The 19520-nt window shown below is 43.7% G+C and overlaps 1 protein-coding gene across 3 annotated transcripts in view; it reads left to right on the plus strand.

The window, feature by feature from the left end:
* EPHX2 (epoxide hydrolase 2) overlaps window positions 1–19520 on the plus strand; it is a 63065-nt gene that overhangs the window by 5573 nt on the left and 37972 nt on the right. For all 3 annotated transcript variants that reach the window (XM_044940180.2, XM_006057307.4, XR_327460.4), the window contains exons 2-6: window positions 2439–2523; window positions 5389–5548; window positions 7035–7225; window positions 9197–9319; window positions 18725–18799. In XM_044940180.2, coding sequence (XP_044796115.2) covers window positions 2439–2523; window positions 5389–5548; window positions 7035–7225; window positions 9197–9319; window positions 18725–18799 — 634 coding nt within the window. The remainder of the gene's footprint in view (window positions 1–2438; window positions 2524–5388; window positions 5549–7034; window positions 7226–9196; window positions 9320–18724; window positions 18800–19520) is intronic.

The raw sequence follows: 19520 nt of genomic DNA on the forward strand, positions 1-19520 counted from the left end.
AAGATTTATTACTTATGAGACCTGGAAATTGCACAGCACACCTGGGGCCACATAGTGAGGATATGAGGAGAATGAGAGCGCCTGGGCCTGGGTTCTGCTTTTATCAGGGTTCAAGATGTGGGCCATGGTTTCATGGGCTCACTCTTTATTGGTGAATTTCAAACAAGAGCGGGAATTTAAAGCATGGAAATAGAACAAATAGCCCATTTGATCAGTTATGAAAATCAACCAAGATCTCTAAAACAAAGGTGCCTCCTTGGACATAAAATAAGTTTTCTGGCAATAGACTTGGGGGGCATTCTTTCTTGGCATCTTTTTATCTCAATGTCTAGTGTGCATTACGCCACCATTTTCTCACATTTAAAGCTGCAAGCAAAAAAGGCTGTTGTCAGTCTGAATTGTTCTTCTTTTGTGTATAGTCTATTTTTTTTTTGCCCAAAATGTTGTCTGTGAGACTTTCTTATCCCAAGAATTGAAACACTTCCCCACCCTCTATCTGCTGTGGTTATTTTTTCATTAATTTTGACTGGTGAACACTTTTTTTTGGTGAACACCTTTGATTTAAGAACTCAGATTTTTCTTTAGCCTAGAAACATCTTCTATTTTTCCTTTGACTATTGCTTTTTGATCTTTCCTTCTGTGATTCTTCTTGTTTATTGAAGGAATTTGGCCTCCATGGGCCTTATCTTTTTGTACATTAATTCTTTTTTTAAACTTTTTTTAAACATTGAAGTATAATTACAGTGTTGTGTTAGCTTCTACTGTACAACATAGTGAGTCAGCTCTGTGTATAAATATATCCCCTCCCTCTTGGACCTCCTTTCTCATCCCCCACCTCTCTAGATCATCACAGAGCACCAAGTTGACCTCCCTGCTTGCACATTCATTTTAACTGCTTCATCATTTTACTCTTTGTCCTCGGAAATCTTGTTGGGTCTTTTGATTCACTAATTTCATTTCTGTGATAGCCATTTCACTGTTCCCTGCTTTTATTAAGCAACCTTAAAATTTGAAAGTCATTCTTTCCAGTGCCAACAACTTATCTCCAATTGCTTCTCTGAGACACTAATAAAAATACTGCCTCCTTTTGTTTTATAGAGTTATCAACCTCTCCTTCCTGTACAGCTACATTCTTCCTTCAATTCCTCTTCTTTTACCTACCCCCAATTTCAGGCAGCAAAATCAATTTTCCCTGTGCTTTTCCACCTCACTCATCCAGTGTGTAATAGTTATTTGTTTATTTGTTGCCTCACTTGTTCCCCTGGGAGCTCCCTAAGAATATATCCATTTTTTTCATTTTTCTATCACAGCACCAGACACAATGCCCTGACGCCTTAGGTCCTCAATGAAAGATTGTTGGGTTGAACTGTGTGTTGTTTCTTAAAAGTGGGTGGCAGCTGAGAAGGGCATGAGGGATCTTTTCGAGGTGATGTACCATGCTGTGCTTAGTAATTCAGTCATGTCTGACTCTTTGTGACCCCATGAACCATAGCCCACCCCTGTCCATGGGGATTCTTCAGGCAAGAATACTGGAGTGGGTTGCCGTACCCTCCTCCAAGGGATCTTCCCCATTGCAGGTGTATTCTTTACCATCTGAGCCACCAGGGAAGATAGAAATGTTCTAAAACTGCAACACAGTGATGTTTGTGCACCACTACAAAAATTACAAGTCATTGACTTGTACACTGAAAACTTGTGAGTCTGATGACATGTAAGTATAATTTAATAAAGTCATATCTGAAAAAAGACAACCAATGGCAAAGATGTGCCAAAGCCATTGTTGATGTTAGAAAATTGAACAAGGCTATAAATAGTAGGGATTTTTTTTTTAATGTTGTGTCTTAATGTTAATCACTGTTACCTGCAAGAGGATTAGTTGGGTAAAAGGTTGTTGACTTATCAGATATGAAACTCCCAGATATCTGTCCTCTTAACATGGAATATTAAATATTAATACTTTCAACTGGGTTGCCAATTCCATTCCATTCTAAGTTTTTGCCTAGAGCACTATACTTAGAAGGACTATAAATCAATGTCTGAATACAGTGGTATAGGACATGACAGGTTAGAAAATCGGCCAGGAATTTGAGGGAACAGAGTTGTATCTGCCATCTGCTACCTGTCTGATGTTACCCAGCCAGCCATGGGAGGTGAGAAATTATCAAGAAAGTGGAATGGAACCTTTTGTTTTGTAATGTAGGAAAGTAAGAGGGTAATGACCTGGTCTCTCTCTGTCTGCCTCTCCTCTGGGCCACATACACAGGATGAACATGAACCAATATATTAATCAGCTAGGGTTACTGTAAAGAAGGACTACAAACTGGGTGTTTTCAACAGCAATTCCAGAAGCTAGAAGTCCACCATCGAGGTGTCTGTCCCCTACCTGCTGCTGTGATGAAGTCATTTAAATGTTCCTAATGTTTCTTTGTGTCTTGCAGAGGCTTTCTGAGTAAAGCTTTCCTGAGAGGAGGCTCGGATGGTCCCAGCATCCGTGTGATGAAAGGAGAGATCACATTTTCCCAGGTGCAGTGACGTCTCATAGACCCCCTTGAGGAGATGTTCTGTGCCTACACACCCATCTTCCCCCACTACCCATAAGCTCCGTGAGGGCAGGACGTCTTCTGCCTCATCCATTTACCCCTTATAACTCACAAGACTGGTGTGGAGACATTTCAGGCTGGTTTATTGTCTCTTTGAGCCAAACAGAGGGGCATGCCTCTGTGACTAGGAAATTCCCCAAGCCCTTGAAGATGTGTGCCAGGGAATTACAGCAGCCAGAGTAGCTTTTTTCCCCTCTTAAGCTGTACTTAAATACACATCACATGAAATTTACCACCGTGATCGTTTTTAAGTATACAATGCAGTAATGTTATGTATATTCATGTTAGGTAACCAAATCCACCATCCATCTCCAGAACTGTTTTTTAAAAAATTTTTAAGTTAATATGCTGTATTTTCTTTCTCTCTTTCTTTTTTTTTTCAGTCACATGGAAAGTGGGATCTTAGTTCCCCCACCAGGGATTGATCCTGCACTCTGTGCTGTGGAAACTCAGAGTCTTATCCATTGGACCACCAAGAAAGTCCCAGAATTCTTTTTATCTTCAAAAACTGAAACTCTATACCCATTAAACAGCAACTTCCCAGCCCTCCTTACCCCCAGCCCCTGGCAACCACTATTGAATTTTCCATGTATTTGGCTACTCTAGATACTTTATATGCGCTTCCCTGGTGGCTCAGATGGTAAAGAATCTGCCTGCCTATGCAGGAGACCTGGGTTGCATCCCTGAGTCGGGAAGATCCCCTGAAGGAGGAAATGGCAACCCACTCCAGTATTCTTGCCTGGAGAATCCCTTGCATAGAGAGAGGTGCCTTGTAGGCTACAGTCCCTGGGGTCACAAAGAATAGGGCACAACTGAAGTAACTAACACTCATGCAATATTTGTCCTCTTGTGACTGGCGTATTTCACTTTGCATGAAGTCTTCAAGTTTCATCCATACTGTAGCATGAGTCACCATTTCCTTCTTTCTAAGGGTGAATGGTATTCCATTGTATGGATAGACCACACTCTGTTTATCCATTCGTCTTTCAAAGGATGTTTGGGTTGCTTTCTCCTTTTAGTTATCATGAACAGTGCTGCTATGAACATGAGTGTACAAATATCTGTTTGAAACCTTGCTTTCAGTTTTTCAGGTATACATCCAGAAGTGGGATGGCTAGATCATAGGGCAGTTTCACTTTTAATTTTTTGAGGAACCACCATATGATTTTCCATAGTGGCTGCACCATTTACATTTCTGTGCAACACACCCAAGGTTACCAGTATTTCCATATCCTTGCCAACTTATTATTTTCGTGGTTTTTTTTTTTTTAATGGTAGTCATCCTTAGAGTAGTTGTTTTCAGGCCAAGCCACTGGGTCAGAGGCAGTTTTGCTAATTAATAACTATGTGATGGGTGTACTTTGGAATCTAGGGACAGAATGTGGGTCACAGCTCCCACTTACAGATGTGTGAGCACACCAAGTCACAGAAGCCCTCAAAGTCAGTTTTGCCATCTATAAAAGGAGACAAATAACACTGTCCATCTCCTAGGTTGTTATGAAGATTGAAAAGTGCTTAGCACAGTGCTTGTCATGTAATAAGTGCTTAAGAAATAGTAGTTATTATTATTACTACAACCTTAACTTTTTTAATTTGGGCATGCTCAGTCGCTTTGGTCATGTCCAACTCTTTTGTGACCCTATGGGCTGTAGCCCACCAGGCTTCTCTGTCCATGGGATTTCCCAGGGACGAATAATGGAGTGGGTTGACATTTCCTCCTCCAGTGTAATCTTCCCATCCCAGCGATCAAACTCAAGTCTCCTGCTTGTGCTGCCATTTTTAAAAAATGCCACAGACTAGGTGACTTAAACAACAAAAATTGATTTTCTCAGAGGTCTAGAGGTAAAAGCCCAGGATCAAGGTGTCAGCAGGGCTGGTTTCTCCTGAGCCCTCTCTCATTTGCTTGCAAATGGTCTCCTTTTCCCTGTCCAGACACTTTGGTCCCTCTGTGTGTATCTGTGTCCTGATCTCCTATTCTTTAAAGGACACCCATCAGATTGGATTAGGGCCCCCGGTGACCTCATTTTACCTTAGGAAGGTGAATGAGTGAAAGTCACTCAGTTGTGTCTGACTTTTGGTGACCCCATGCACTGTACCCCGCCAGGCTCCTCTGTCTGTGGGATTCTCCAGGCAAGAATATTGGAGTGGGTTGCCATTCCCTTCTCTAGGGGATCTTCCCAGCCCTGGGATCAAACCCAGGTCTCTCGCATTGAAAGTGGATTCTTTGCCATCTGAGCTACCTTAATGATTCTTTAAAGACCCCCCCAACGACATCACATTCCAAGGTCCTAGGGTTTAGGACTTCAACATGAATTTGGAGGAAACAAAAGTAGGCTTATAATAGGGATGTTTGAGTAGTTTCCAATTGGTAGCTCTTGGGAATATCACTGTTAGAACACTTTGGCTCATGTCTTTTGACATGTGTAGACAATTTCCACTGGGTATGTGTACAGGACCCTAATGCTGAGAAAATACCCTGATGCTGGGAAAGATTGAGGGCAGAAGGAGAAGGGGGTGGCAGAGGATGAGATGATTGGATGGCATCACCAACTAAATGGACATGAGTTTGAGCAAACTCCGGGAGATAGTGAAGGACAGGGAAGCTCAGTGTGCTGCAGTCTGTGGGTCTGCAAAGAGTCGGACATGACTGAGTGATGAACAATAATGCGTCCAGGAACAGATCTGGTGGATCGCAGGCAATGCGTGTGTTCAGATTAAGTACGTGCTGCCCAAAGCTTTCCCAAGTGGTTGTACTGACTGACAGTCCCTCATCAATTCACTTTTGCAGTGGGTGCCGTTCATGGAAGAAGACTGCAGGAAGTGCTCCAAGGACTCTGGAATCTGCCTCCCAGAGAATTTCTCTATAAAGCAAATCTTTGAGAAGATACTTTCATCAAGAAAGATCAACTACCCCATGCTTCAGGCAGCTGTCACTCTCAGACAGAAGGGTAAGGATTCAATACTGGCCATTCTCTGACCTAATTGCAACAGAACTGTTGGGAAGGTCAGGTTGTAGTATGTTGAAATGTGGTTTGAGATCAGGAATCTTCTGGGCCTAGATGGAAAGCTGTTCTTCAAACACAGCTTCAAAGTAAGTTTTAGGAAATGGCCCAAATCAGCACTATCAGAATACCTGTAAGAAAGAATTTTGTTTAATTAGCAATTTATGCTTCATGAGCAAAATTCTCCCCCTACCATGGTACTAGTAATGACCTGAATGACCCAACCTCTTGTTACAGTGATTAGAAAACAAAGCCTTTTTATTTTGTTTTGTTTTGATTGTGCCACGAAACACAGAAGATCTAAGTTCCCCAACCAGAAATCAAACCCACACCCCCTGCAGTGGAAGCACATAGTCTTAACCACTGGACCACCAAGGAAGTCCCAAAAACAAGACCTTTTAAGCAACCATGATTTTCTCAACCCCTTCATGTCACAGTGGTTGAGCTATATGAGCTGGCTGACATGGGTTCAAGTGGTGTAAAATAGTCTAGGACATGAGGTCATGTCCACTCAATAGGCATTTACTAATTATTTATCACAGAAATTTTAATTGTTAATTACAAAGATGATTTAAAATGTGGAGAAATGCTTTAGACAGGAGGTTAAATAATAAAAGCAGAATGGTAAAAGTGTCAGAACACTAAGATTACACTTATGTAAAAATGCAGTTGGGTATAAAGAAGGAAAGGGCTTCCCAGGTGGCATTAATGATAAAGAACCTACCTGCCAATGCAGCGAGCTCAATCCCTGGGTCGGAAAGATCCCCTGGAGGAGGGCATGGCAACCCACTCCAGTATTCTTGCCTGGAGAATCCCATGGACAGAGGAGCCTGGAGGGCTACAGTCCATAGGGTGGCAAAGAGTCAGACACAACTGAACACACACACACACACAAACAAACAACACACACACTAACAAAGTTTGCAGTAACGTGGACTGGGAGGAGGGTGGAGGGTTGGAGTGGCAGTCAGAAGGTGGGATTCTAGGCCTTGCTTGGCTCTACCTGTACTGTGTGGCTCTGGGCAGGGTAGAATTTGTCTGAGCTTTCATTTTCCTGTTGGTAAAGGTGGGATGGTAAGGCCTACCCTGCCTGCCCCAAAGGTGTAAGGATCAAAGGGGCTGATGCAAGTTAAAACACTTTGATCAGATGAGCTGACAAATGTCACAACTTCTTGCTCTACAATTGCAAGGAATGAAGGGATGTATCATTTCCATCTAAAAGCCCTTGGTACACACCATTAGCTGGCTCTCATGTATGCATCAGAAGGGGCGGATGGGTAAAGATGGTGCTTTTCCAACTTTTCAGTTGAGATTGATGTAAGTGAGCAGAAACCTGTTTGGCCCCATCTTTGGGGGCCCCTCAGTGGGACACCCGGAGCTTCTCAGAGCAAAGTTTTGTAGCTGGCTGATTCATTGGCACCTTCTTACTTAGGATTTACAACCTGCATCCTCACCAACACCTGGCTAGATGACAGCGCAGAGAGAGGCAGCCTGGCCCAGATGTTGTGTGAGCTCAAGCCACACTTTGATTTCTTGATTGAGTCATGCCAGATTGGAATGGTCAAGCCTGACCCTCAGATCTACAAGTTTGTGCTGGACACCTTGAAGACCAGCCCCAGTGAGGTACGTGGACACTGCCTTTCAATGGAAAAGAATGTTCTAGAGTGATTGCAAACAAGAAAAATTGAGGGACCTTTCCTAGAGGGTCCAGTGGTTAAGAATCTGCCTTCCAATGTAGGGGACACAGGTTCAGTCCCTGGTTGGGGAACTGATATCCCACATGATGTGGGGTAACAAAGCCCAAACACCCCAGTGGAGAGATCCAGGGTACCACAACTAAGACTTGATGCAGCCAAATAAACAAATAAATTTTAAAAACATTAAAGAGGTGTGAACAGGTAGGGGACACCTGGGACTTGGCAGAGTGGTCCAATGTCCAGTGGCAGGAGCGACTTCTCCCAGGCCAGGACTTCTAAAGGGTTTTCACCTGCCCCTTCAGCCTAGAAAGTTCTACCAGAGATGGCCCTCTGGTTGACCTCTGTGCCTCTTGCAGGACCTTGGTTAAAACAGGCATTATTGTCCAGACCCTTCAGAATGGCTTCCCAGGCGGCACTGGTGGTGAAGAACCCACCTGCCAATGCAGTGAGACTTCAGAGATGTGGGTTCAACCCCTGGGTCGGGAAGATACCCTGGAGAGCTTGGTTAAAACAGTCATTATTGTCCAAAGCTGCCAGACCAGCTGCCTGCATTTACCTATAAAGAAACATAGACCCTGGGAGACTTTCCCAAAACCACAGGCTAGTCAGTGTCACCCAACCAAAGGCTGTACAGGAAGGGGATCCAATACTGCAGGAGTCTCCTTGTAGGCACCCCCGCACCCCTAAATCCTGCCTTCGTGCCATCTCTAGATTATCTGGTCTAAAATGTTGTTTTTGTTGTATTTCACTACTCTATTCTCCACAAACGTGATTGGACCAAGACAAAATTCCTCTCTGACACTTTCCTGTTGGCCCCTTCCACCCATAAGCTGATCGTTGTGACACATGGGCTCTCTAGTTGTGGTGTGAGAGCTCAGTCATTGCAGAGTCAGGCTTAGTTGCTTTACAGCATGTGGGATCTTAGTTCCCTGACCAGGGATCTAACCAGCGCCCCTGCATTGCAAGGCAGATTCTTAACCACTGGACCACAAGGGAAGTGCCAAAGGATCATTTTTTTTTTTTTTAATTTAGATCTAATCTATTCAGAATTTATATAGAGAATAAGTGAAAGAAGGAATAACTTTTCTTCCCCCCAAACAGTTGAAATATTTAATCTTTTAAGTAATCCTTTTCCTTACCAACTGGGCATGACACTTTTATTAGAAACTAAATTCTCATTTGAGTCTCATATGAGTCTATTCCTAGACTCTTCTATTTCATTAATATGTTTATTCTTTTCTAGAACAAAACTTTTTCTTTTTATACCTTTTATAGCTTCATATTTTATGAAACCTTTTATTATCTGACTTTATTATAGGTCTATTCCAAACATTTTTTGGAGGGAGTCTATTCATACATGTTGATTTTCCTAGATGAATTTTAAGTTTCATCTGGTAAGTTTATATGCATCTTTCATCTTCTTACAGTTTCAGATTCAGGGAACATGTGTATCTAACTATGTGTTTATATGTATGCTTACATAATTAAATTAATTACAAAATTTATTTTAAGAGTGAACAGTTACATGGAGAGAAAAATAACTCAATATTTTATCAATCTGATCATGAGATTACTAATCCTTTTTTTTTCTTTTAAGATTTTTTTATATGGACCATTTTTAAAGTCTTTATTGAATTTGTTACATTGCTTCTGTTTTACGTTTTGCTTTTTTAGCTGAGATGCTTGTGGGATCTTAGGTCCCTGACCAGGGATAGAACCCACACCCCCTGCATTGGAAGGCAAAGTCTTAACCACTGGACTGTCAGGGAAGTCCTGAGATTACTAATTCTTAACCTCAGTCACTGTCCACATTGTAGCATATTTCAGGCTAATGGCCCTCATGCTTCAGTTTTGCTTTGATCAAACTAACGCTACCATCCATGCTCTTTGCATTCAGGTGGTTTTCTTAGATAACTTCGAAACTAATCTGAAGCCGGCCCATGAGATGGGGATGGTCACCATTTTCGTCCACGACACTGATGCAGCCCTGAAGGAGCTAGAGAAAGTAACCGGGGTGCAGGTAACTTTCCATCTGTGCCAAGTCGGATTTCCTGTCACTTGCCTGTGTTTAGCCATGCTCAACAAAACATGCGGAGTTCCAGGCAAGGACCTCCTGGATGGAAGACTGTTACCCTTCCTGTAACCAGCATGATGTCTGTGAAAAACTTCCTAGTTCCTTCTCTGCAGTCAGTAAACAAGGAAAGGATGCTCGGAGAGCAAGAATCTATATTGGTCAGAGGCAGGGGACCAAGACTAGAGCAAGGCCCTCAGAGTCACACATTCAGAGTAAATACTGAGAATGTCACTGCTGGGCCCTCCCCTGAGGTGGTCAGGAGCCCTGTTCTTCTCTGATCTGCCTGGTGATGCTACTGGCACTCAGGCATAGTGGTTTAGTTCCGCCTGGGCCACACTGTCTTGGCAGTCAGAGGGAAGGCTCCAAAGTTAACCTGTTCCTCTCTCAGGAGGCAGGGAGGCCCACCAGGATGCTGCTGGGGGCTGCTAGGGGTTAGCCTGCTCTGCCAGAGAGGAGGTATCTTTTGTTTTTTAAAAATATACTTATTTATTTGGCTGCATCAAGTCTTAGTTGCCACACACTTTCTTTCTGACACTTATTACCGCCAAATGTGTGGAGGTTTTTTCCCACGCCAAGCAGTTCTCTGCTGTTGGGCTCCTTCAATGGACCAGAACTTGGTGGTCCAGAGTCAATGATAAGAAAGTGAAAGAAGGAAAGAGGCTAATATTCCCTGGGTTACACAGCTGGCCTTCACGCTCCAGGGAATAAGCCAGAAATAGAGAGAGAGATGGGAATACCAGACCACCTGACCTGCCTCTTGAGAAATCTGTATCCAGGTCAGGAAGCAACAGTTAGAACTGGACATGGAACAACAGACTGGTTCCAAACAGGAAAAGGAGTACGTCAAGGCTGTATATTGTCATCATGCTTATTTAACTTATATGCAGAGTACATCATGAGAAACGCTGGACTGGAAGAAGCACAAGCTGGAATCAAGATTGCCGGGAGAAATATCAATAACCTCAGATATGCAGATGACACCACCCTTATGGCAGAAAGTGAAGAGGAACTCAAAAGCCTCTTGATGAAAGTGAAAGAGGAGAGTGAAAAAGCTGGCTTAAAGCTCAACATTCAGAAAACGAAGATCATGGCATCCGGTCCCATCACTTCATGGCAAATAGATGGGGAAACAGTGGAAACAGTGTCAGACTTTATTTTTTGGGGCTCCAAAATCACTGCAGATGGTGACTGCAGCCATGAAATTAAAAGATGCTTCCTCCTTGGAAGGAAAGTTATGACCAACCTAGATAGCATATTCAAAAGCAGAGACATTACTTTGCCAACAAAGGTCTGGCTAGTCAAGGCTATGGTTTTTCCTGTGGTCATGTATCGATGTGAGAGTTGGACTGTGAACAAGGCTGAGCACCAAAGAATTGATGCTTTTGAACTGTGGTGTTGGAGAAGACTCTTGAGAGTCCCTTGGACTGCAAGGAGATCCAACCAGTCCATTCTGAAGGAGATCAGCCCTGGGATTTCTTTGGAAGGAATGATGCTAAAGCTGAAACTCCAGTACTTTGGCCACCTCATGCGAAGAGTTGACTCATTGGAAAAGAGTCTGATGCTGGGAGGGATTGGGGGCAGGAGGAAAAGGGGACGACAGAGGATGAGATGGCTGGATGGCATCACTGACTCAATGGACGTGAGTTTGAGTGAACTCCAGGAGTTGGTGATGGACAGGGAGGCCTGGCGTGCTGCGATTCATGGGGTCGCAAAGAGTCAGACACGACTGAGCGACTGAACTGAACTGAACTGAAAGAGGGTCTAATCCAATTTATATCACCTAAGGGTTTCTGACAGAGAAGGCGATGGCACCCCACTCCAGTACTCTTGCCTGGAAAATCCTATGGACAGAGGAGCCTGGTAGGCTGTAGTCCATGGGGTCGTGAAGAGTTGGACACAACTGAGCAACTTCACTTTCACTTTTCACTTTCATGCATTGGAGAAGGAAATGGCAACCCACTCCAGTGTTCTTGCCTGGAGAATCCCAGGGATGGGGGAGCCTGGTGGGCTGCCGTCTATGGGGTCACACAGAGTCGGACACAACTGAAGTGACTTAGTAGCAGCAGCAGCAAGGGTTTCTGAAAATCATTTAAGGTTATCAGTATGAATCTGAGTTAGTTGGGGAGTAATATGTTGTCTATTAACAACAAATCCTAAGTAATGATAAGGTGTAGAGGTTTAAATTTTTTCAGGGGCAATAATTAATCCAGAGTTTAAGCATTGTTGAGCTGTATCAAACGTATGTTGAGTTTCTAAAATGGATGGAGCCGAAAACAATATATCATCCATATAAAGGATAACAGGGCTTCCCCGGTGGCTCAGACTGTAAAGTGTCTGGCTGCAATGCGGGAGACCCGGGTTCAGTTCCTGGGTGGGGAATATCTCCTGGAGAAGGAAATGGCAATCCACTCCAGCACTCTTGCCTGGAAAATCCCATGGACGGAGGAGCCTGATAGGCTACAGTCCATGGGGTCGCAAGTCAGGAAATTGTTTTCTCACAGGCTCAAGGGCTTTAGCTACATAGTACTGACGCATAGTGGGAGAGTTCATCATTCCTTAATGCAATACAGTCCATTGGTATCGTTTATGAAGCCTGATATGATTGGGATAAAGGAGAGAGAAAGCGAATCTCATAGAGGTATATTAAAAAAGCAATCTTGCAAATCAATAGTAATAATGTGCCAATTTTGAGGAATAGTGGTAGGTGAAGGGATTCCTGGTTGTAATGCACCCATAGGTTTCATAGTAGCAATAACTTTTCTAAAGTCTGTTAAGAGATGCCAGTTTTTAGATTTCTTTTTTATAACAAAAATATAACTTGGAGAGTTCCAAGGAGAGTACTATTCCTCAATATGTTTCAATTCTAATTGTGTATCTATAAGTTCTTTAGCAGCCTGTTCTCTTTCATAAGAGGCCACTGCTCTGTCCAAATGGGCTCATCATTCTTCCAAGTTATTTTAATAATTGTATTATTTGTTAAATGAGCAGTGGCCCCTAGGAAAAATGTGGACTGTATATCTGAGTTTGCCATTGCATAAGTAAGTCCCTTTCTATTAGATTAAGGGGTGCATCTATCACATAAGGTTTTAATGTTGCAGTTTGGCCTTCTGGTCCCTCACATGGGTAGATTTGAACACTTTGATGAACTTCTTGTACTTTGATTTGAGAAATTCCTACAATTTGGCAAGAGATTTTTTGTATAGGCCAGGATTTGAGCCATAAATGTTTGGATATAATAGTAATATCAGATCCAATATCGAGGAGACCAGAAAATCTTTTACCGTTAATTTTGATATTTATATTTGGTCGGACATATTCAGATACCAATGATGTCCATAAAGATTGTTTTTGATCTGTACTGCCGAATCCCCCTGTCCGTACATCATTAGAAGAGTTAATAGAAATGTAGGGTAAAAGAAGTAATTGAACAATTTTGTCCCCCCTTTTGAATTGTCATAAAATCTTAGATGACATCATAATTTGAATTTCTCCTTTATAATCTGAATCGATTACTCCAGGGTGAACAGTTAATTAATTCCTTTAGAAGTCAAACTAGATCGGCCGAGTAAAAGACCGAAGGTTTCTAGGAGCAGACTTTTGGACGTTTTTTATTAGCTTTCTTAAGACAATCCCTTTTTAAATAGTTCTTATCCCCGCATGTAAAACATCCCTCATTTCCCTTTTTAAAGCAAGCAGCCATTGTTTCAGCTAGCATTTGCATTTTTTGAGTCTCTGATCCTAGATTGTGACAAGCCTTCAAATAATCAATAATAGTCCCTGTCTCACGAATTGGGGCTATAGCCTTTTGACATCCCTGATTTGCATTTTCATAAGCAAGTAATTTCTCTAGTTGCCTTTTAGCTTCTTCTCTGATTACAGTATGGGAAATAGCAGTTTCTAATCTAGCTAAAAAAATCAGCATAAGTTTCATTAGGTCCTTGTAATATTTTAGTGTAGCTACCTGTAGGTTCTCCTTGAGGAGTAATTCTATCCCAAGCTTCAAGAGCCACTGTTTTTAATTATTCATGCAACAAAGGCGGGCATTGTATTTGAGCTTCTATAGCGTCAAATTGTCCAGTGCCAGTTAACATTTCAGAAGTAATTTGGTTTGGGGGAGTGCCAGCTCGAGTGTTTTTGTTAGCATGATCTCTGGCTATATCTTAAAACCACATTGTCCGTTGGAGATATTCTCCTGGTTTAAGGAGAGCTTTTATTAAAGTTCACCAATCATAGGGAATAAAGGTTCCAGTAGAAGACACCATAGCATTTAGAATTTTTCTAGTAAAAGGCGAATGTGGGCCATACATAGTTACAGCCTTTTTCATTTGTTGCATGTGAGAAAAGTTAATACCTTTATATTGAGGTATTATTTGCCTTTGAGCATTTGCATTTCCTAAAACTGGGAAGGCGGAAAAAACCACCGGCTTCAGAGACTTGTGATTGCAAATCAGTGCCTCTGTCGCAAAGGAGAGTGAGTAGGTAGCAATTTTTTGCAAATATGAACTTGTGCTAAGGACTTATTATTATCCAGAAAAGTATTGCCAGTTTTGGTGTCACAAAGTGTCTCAGGAGAGTCGTCAGAAGCATTAAGTTCTAGAAAAAGAGAGACTTTTGGATTCACGCCTGTTGAAAGAGGAGGAGCATTTGGAGCAGCCGGGGCAGGGCTTGTAGGAAAATTCTGAAATATTTTATGTTGTTCTAATTGGGCCTTTTGTAAAATTTCATCATCTAATTCATATTAATGTAGTAAGCATTCTGTCTGTTGTCGAATATCGGGAGGGCTAGAATTGCCTTGAAATGGCAGATTACAGCTTTAATGAGAGCCCACAGGGGCCAGAAATCAATTGGAATATTTTTTCCCCGTCTAGCGGCTTGTTCAACATTCTCTTTGACCCAGTGCCAAATTTCTAAATCAAAACTGCCTTCATCAGGGAACCGGGGATTATGTTCAATTATTGTTTGAAGGCAAGCCTCTACTCTGGCACAAAACCGAAAGTCCCTGAACTTTAAATAGGTGATGAAGTAAAGTAGAAAAGTGAGGGGGCTTTCCAGCCATTTGACCCATGTCCTTGTACTTACCGGCCTCAATAGGCCCTGAGTCACTCCGTCCGAAGTACCACATATACCAGGCCCCTGTTCTGGGCACCACTTGTTGGGGTCCTTCAGTGGACTGGAACCTGGTGGTCCAGAGTCGACAATAAGAAAGTGAAAGAAGGAAAGGGGGTAATATTCCCCGGGTTATGCAGCTCGCCTTCACACTCCAGGAAATAAGACAGAAAGAGAGAGAGAGAGAGAAGGAAGAGCACAGGGACCCAAGTCTGATGGAATAAGGGTGCTTTATTGAATTTTGTGTGAGTATATATACCATATTACAAGATAGCTTCTTCAGATAAAGATCAAAAGACCAGGCTTTACCAGGAGTTACCAAGGAAACAAAGAGCAGTAGAGGCCATAAGGCCAAAAGGCAATCCATATCAAAAGAGGGTCGTAGATAATCCCTTTCACCAAATGGAAAAGCTAATGAAGGAAATCCTATGCAAGAATCCCATCTCTTTGACCTCAGTCCTGGGAGTGGCTTGCCGCTCCTCTTGCTCCTATCAGGAACTGATAAGGAACAGAGGGTTCAAGAGAGATAGGAAACAGCACACAGGAATCCTACTGTTGAACATTCCCTGACACTCTGCCACACGAGCTGGGTAGCCTTCAGTTTAACTTAGTTCTGACACCATCTACCTGGAGAGCTCACAGGTTAAGAGCTCAGTCTGACAAGACTGATCCCTCAACTTCAGATGCCAACCCCACATTCAAGTTGTCACCTGTGCTTCCAACTGATTGGCTATAAATTGGAGGGTCTCAGAACCCCAGCCCCCGAATCCGCTAACTTGTTACAGTGCTCACAGAACTCAGGGAAGCACTTTTGTTTACCCGTTTATAAAGTGTTATTCGGGCTTTCCTGGTGGCTCAGTTGGGAAAGAATCTGCCTGCAATGCAGGAGGCCCAGGTTCAATCCCTGGGTTGGGAAGATCCCCTGGAGAACCCTAACCCTAACCAGTTTATAAAAGAATTTAATAAAGGACACAGATGAACAGCCAGATGAAGGGAGGCACAGGGCAAGATCTGGGAGGGTCCCGAGCACAGGAGCCTCTGTCTCCCTGGAGTTGTGGCATGTTACCCTTTCAGTGTGGATTTGACCAGCCTAGAAGGTCTCTGAACTCCATGCTCCTGGAGTTGGGTGGATGTTCATGGAGACTTCCTCATGTAGACGTGATCAATTATTAACTCCACTTCCAGCCCTTCCTCCCTCCCTCCCCTTCCAGACATTGTTGTGGCTGAAAATCCCAAGCTTCTAATCCTGGCTTTGTCTTTCTGGTGATGAGCCCCCACCCAGGAACCCACCCAGAGTCACCTCATTAGAACAAAAGATGCTCTGAGCACTCTTCAGTTCAGTCCAGTTCAGTTGCTCAGTCGTGTCCGACTCTTTGTGATGCCATGGACTGTAGCATGCCAGGCCTCCCTGTCCATCACCAACTCCCGGAGTTTACTCAAACTCATGTTCATTGAGTCAGTGATGCCATCCAACCATCTCATCCTCTGTCATCCCCTTCTCCTCCTGCCCTCAGTCTTTCCCAGCATCAGGGTCTTTTCCAGTGAAGTCAGTTCCTCGCATCAGGTGGCCAAAGTATTGGAGTTTCAGTTTCAACATCAGTCCTTCCAATGAACACTCAGGACTGGTTTCCTTTAGGATGGACTGGTTGGATCTCCTTGCAGTCCAAGGGACTCTCAAGAGTCTTTGCCAACACCACAGTTCAAAAGCATCAATTCTTCAGCACTCAGCTTTCTTTATAGTCCAACTCTCACATCCATACATGACCACTGGAAAAACCATAACCTTGACTAGAGGGGCCTTTGTTGGCAAAGTAATGTCTCTGCTTTTTAATATGCTGTCTAGGTTGGTCATAACTTTCCTTCCAAGGAGTAAGCGTCTTTTTATTTCATGGCTGCAATCATAATATTCAGTGGTTTTGGAACCCAAGAAAATAAAGTCTGCCACTGTTTCCACTGTTTCCCCATCTATTTGCCATGAAGTGATAGGACCAGATGCCATGATCTTCGTTTTCTGAATGTAGAGCTTTAAGCCAACTTTTTCACTCTCCACTTTCACCTTCATCAAGAGGCTTTTTAGTTCCTCTTCACTTTCTGCCATAATGGCAGTGTCATCTGCATATCTGAGGTTATTGATATTTCTCCTGGCAATCTTGATTCCAGCTTGTGCTTCTTCCAGCCCAGCATTTCTCATGATGTACTCTGCATATAAGTTAAATAAGCATGATGACAATATACAGTCTTGACGTACTTCTTTACCTATTTGGAACCAGTCAGTTGTTCCATGTCCAGTTCTAACTGTTGCCTCCTGACCTGCATACAGATCTCTCAAGAGGCAGGTCAGGTAGTCTGGTATTCCTATCTCTTTCAGAATTTTCCAATTTATTGTGATCCACAGAGTCAAAGGCTTTGGCATAGTCAATAAAGCAGAAATAGATGTTTTTCTGGAACTCTCTTGCTTTTTCAATGAGCACTGTTACTACTTAAGAATTTACAAGGGCTTCATGAGCTCTGTGCCAGGCAGAGACTGAGATATATTAATATATTTTCTAATCTCTTACACAGTCATTGTAGATCTTCAATAATAGTGGTGCCTCCTTTGCACAAAGCATGTGATGAAAACAAAGCCAGACCACAGTGGTGCTGTGAGGGGTCTTTTGGGGGAAGTTAAGTGACTCAGTAGTAAAGAACCCGCCTGCCAATGCAGGAGACTCAGGTCCATCCCTGGGTCTAGAATATCCCCTGGAGAAGGAAATGGCAACCCACTCCAGTTTTCTTGCCTGGAGAATCCCATGGACTCAGAGGAGGCTGGTGGGCTACAGTCCATAGTATCGCAGAGTCAGAGATGATTGAAGCAACTTAGCATAGCACACACAGCACAATGACTTCACAACGTTAGAGCATCTCTCCCAAGCTTGATTTGTCTTTCCACAAGCCCAGAAGCCTTGTGCAGCAGAGAAGGAAGCGCCAAACCTGGGATTAGAGTGGCCACTTGCTGCTCCCACTTACGAGATTTATCCCTTCATCATATCTGAGCCACACACACCGGCCTTGTTGTAATAGGGAAAGTAAGCTATGTCCCACTTGTCCTCCTAAGAGGCATGGGGAAGGTGTAAGGAAAAATGCTAATCACTCCTTTTAAAAGAGGGAAGTGCCTCTTATCTGTCAGAAAGGCTATGGGAATCAGTCATGAGTGGGCTTTATAAGCTGGACAAAAACATGGGAGAACCATGTGTTTGTAGGAAACCCCCACCTTCCCCATCCATGGAATCAGGGAGACATCCCCTAGTGTGTGACCTGGGAAGTTGGGGACACATTAGAAAAAGGACTCCAGGGTACACTGGCCCTGGCAGCTGTCTTGACTCCCTCATCACTGTCAGAGGCACCCAGCTGCCCATCCCTGCCACCTCACCCTGGGTCCTTTCTGAACACTGCATAGGTGGAGACCCACCAGTCTCACCCTCTACAGATTCCCAGGCAGACTCTTCCATTTTTAAAAGGAGGTCAGTTTCACAGTCTACTTCCTCCATTATTCGCATGTGGATTTTCACAGGTCTGGTGGTCAGACCACGCTCTTCTTTTATTTTTCATGCATTTTAAAAATCTTTTCCATGAGCTTCCCTGGTGGCTCAGCAGTAAAGAATCCTCTTGCAATCCAGGTGATGCAGGTTCGATTCCTGGTCTGGGAAGATCCCCTGGAGAAGGAAATGGCAACCCACTCCAGTAGCCTTGCCTGGGAAATCCCATGGACAGAGGAGCCTAGTGGGTTACAGTCCATGGGATCGCAAAAGAGTCAGACACAACTTAGCGACTACACAACAGCATTGAATATAGTTCCCTGTGCTATATAGTAGGGCCTTGTTGTTTATTGTCTGAGTCTGTTTCTCTTTCACAGATAGGTTCATTTGTGCATATTTTAGAGTCTACGTATAAATGACAGTATGGTATTTGTCTTTCTCTTTCTGAGTTGCTTCTCTCAGTATGATCACCTCTAGTTGCATGGGCCATACTCTTTTGTCTGCTACCCATTGGCCAGAACTCAGTTACCAGACTCCACTGACCCAGGGGGAAATGGAGGGAGTGAAGCCTGGCTATGACCCAAGGGGAGAGGGGGCCAGTAGGTCAGTCACCTCATCAGCTCAGGAGGCCATGGCACAACTTGGGGCTGTCTTGCAATACTTTGTGAACTCAGAGGTCTTGTGGACAGAAGCAGAGCCATCTCCCTTACTGTGTGTCTCTTACTTTCAGCTTCTCCAAACCACAGCCCCCCAGCCCATCTCATGTGATCCAAGCACCATGACCCATGGATACGTGCCCATAAAGGTGAGTCCATGCACTCTCGCTGTCAGCCAAGCCCTCTCCAACCAGCCCATGTACATTTGTGAAATCTCCCGGGGAGCTGCACACCCACCATTTATAGGGAAAAGGCCTTTCCCACAAGCATCCACCTTCCCTGGTGGCTCAGTGGTAAAGAATCCACCTGCCAATACAGGAGATATGGATTCGATCCCTGGATCAGGAAGATCCCCTGGAGAAGGAAATGGCAATGCACTCCAGTATTCTTGCCTGGGAAATCCCAAGGACAGAGGAGCATGGTGAGCTATAGAGTCCATGAGGTCAAAAAAGATTGGACATGACTTAGCAACTAAACAACAACACAACAAAAGCATCATTCCTCAAAACTTGACAACAGATGTGGGCCAGTGTGATCAGACTCCCACCAAACAACAGGCCATGTGGGGGCCTTGCTTGGCCTGCACATCCTGTGTGTCTGGCACTTAATTTCATTATTTTATCTGGTGAGTGTGATTGGGGCCTTCCTTTGTGTCAGGCATGAGCCAGATATGAAGGGTACAGGGAGGCACCAGACCTGTCCTGGGGAAACTGCAGGGAAAAGAAAAAGAGGGAGACGGCCAGTTTTAAGCCCAGGGATCAGGGCTACGGCAAGACCAAGGCCATGTGCAGAGGGGCCCTGACTTCCGACCCAGTCGGCATACAGGACAGGGCTTTGGGACATCTACTCAGGTTCATTTTGGGATCTTTC

This window comes from Bubalus bubalis, chromosome 3 (assembly GCF_019923935.1).
Source record: "Bubalus bubalis isolate 160015118507 breed Murrah chromosome 3, NDDB_SH_1, whole genome shotgun sequence".
NCBI classification, from domain to species: domain Eukaryota; kingdom Metazoa; phylum Chordata; class Mammalia; order Artiodactyla; family Bovidae; genus Bubalus; species Bubalus bubalis.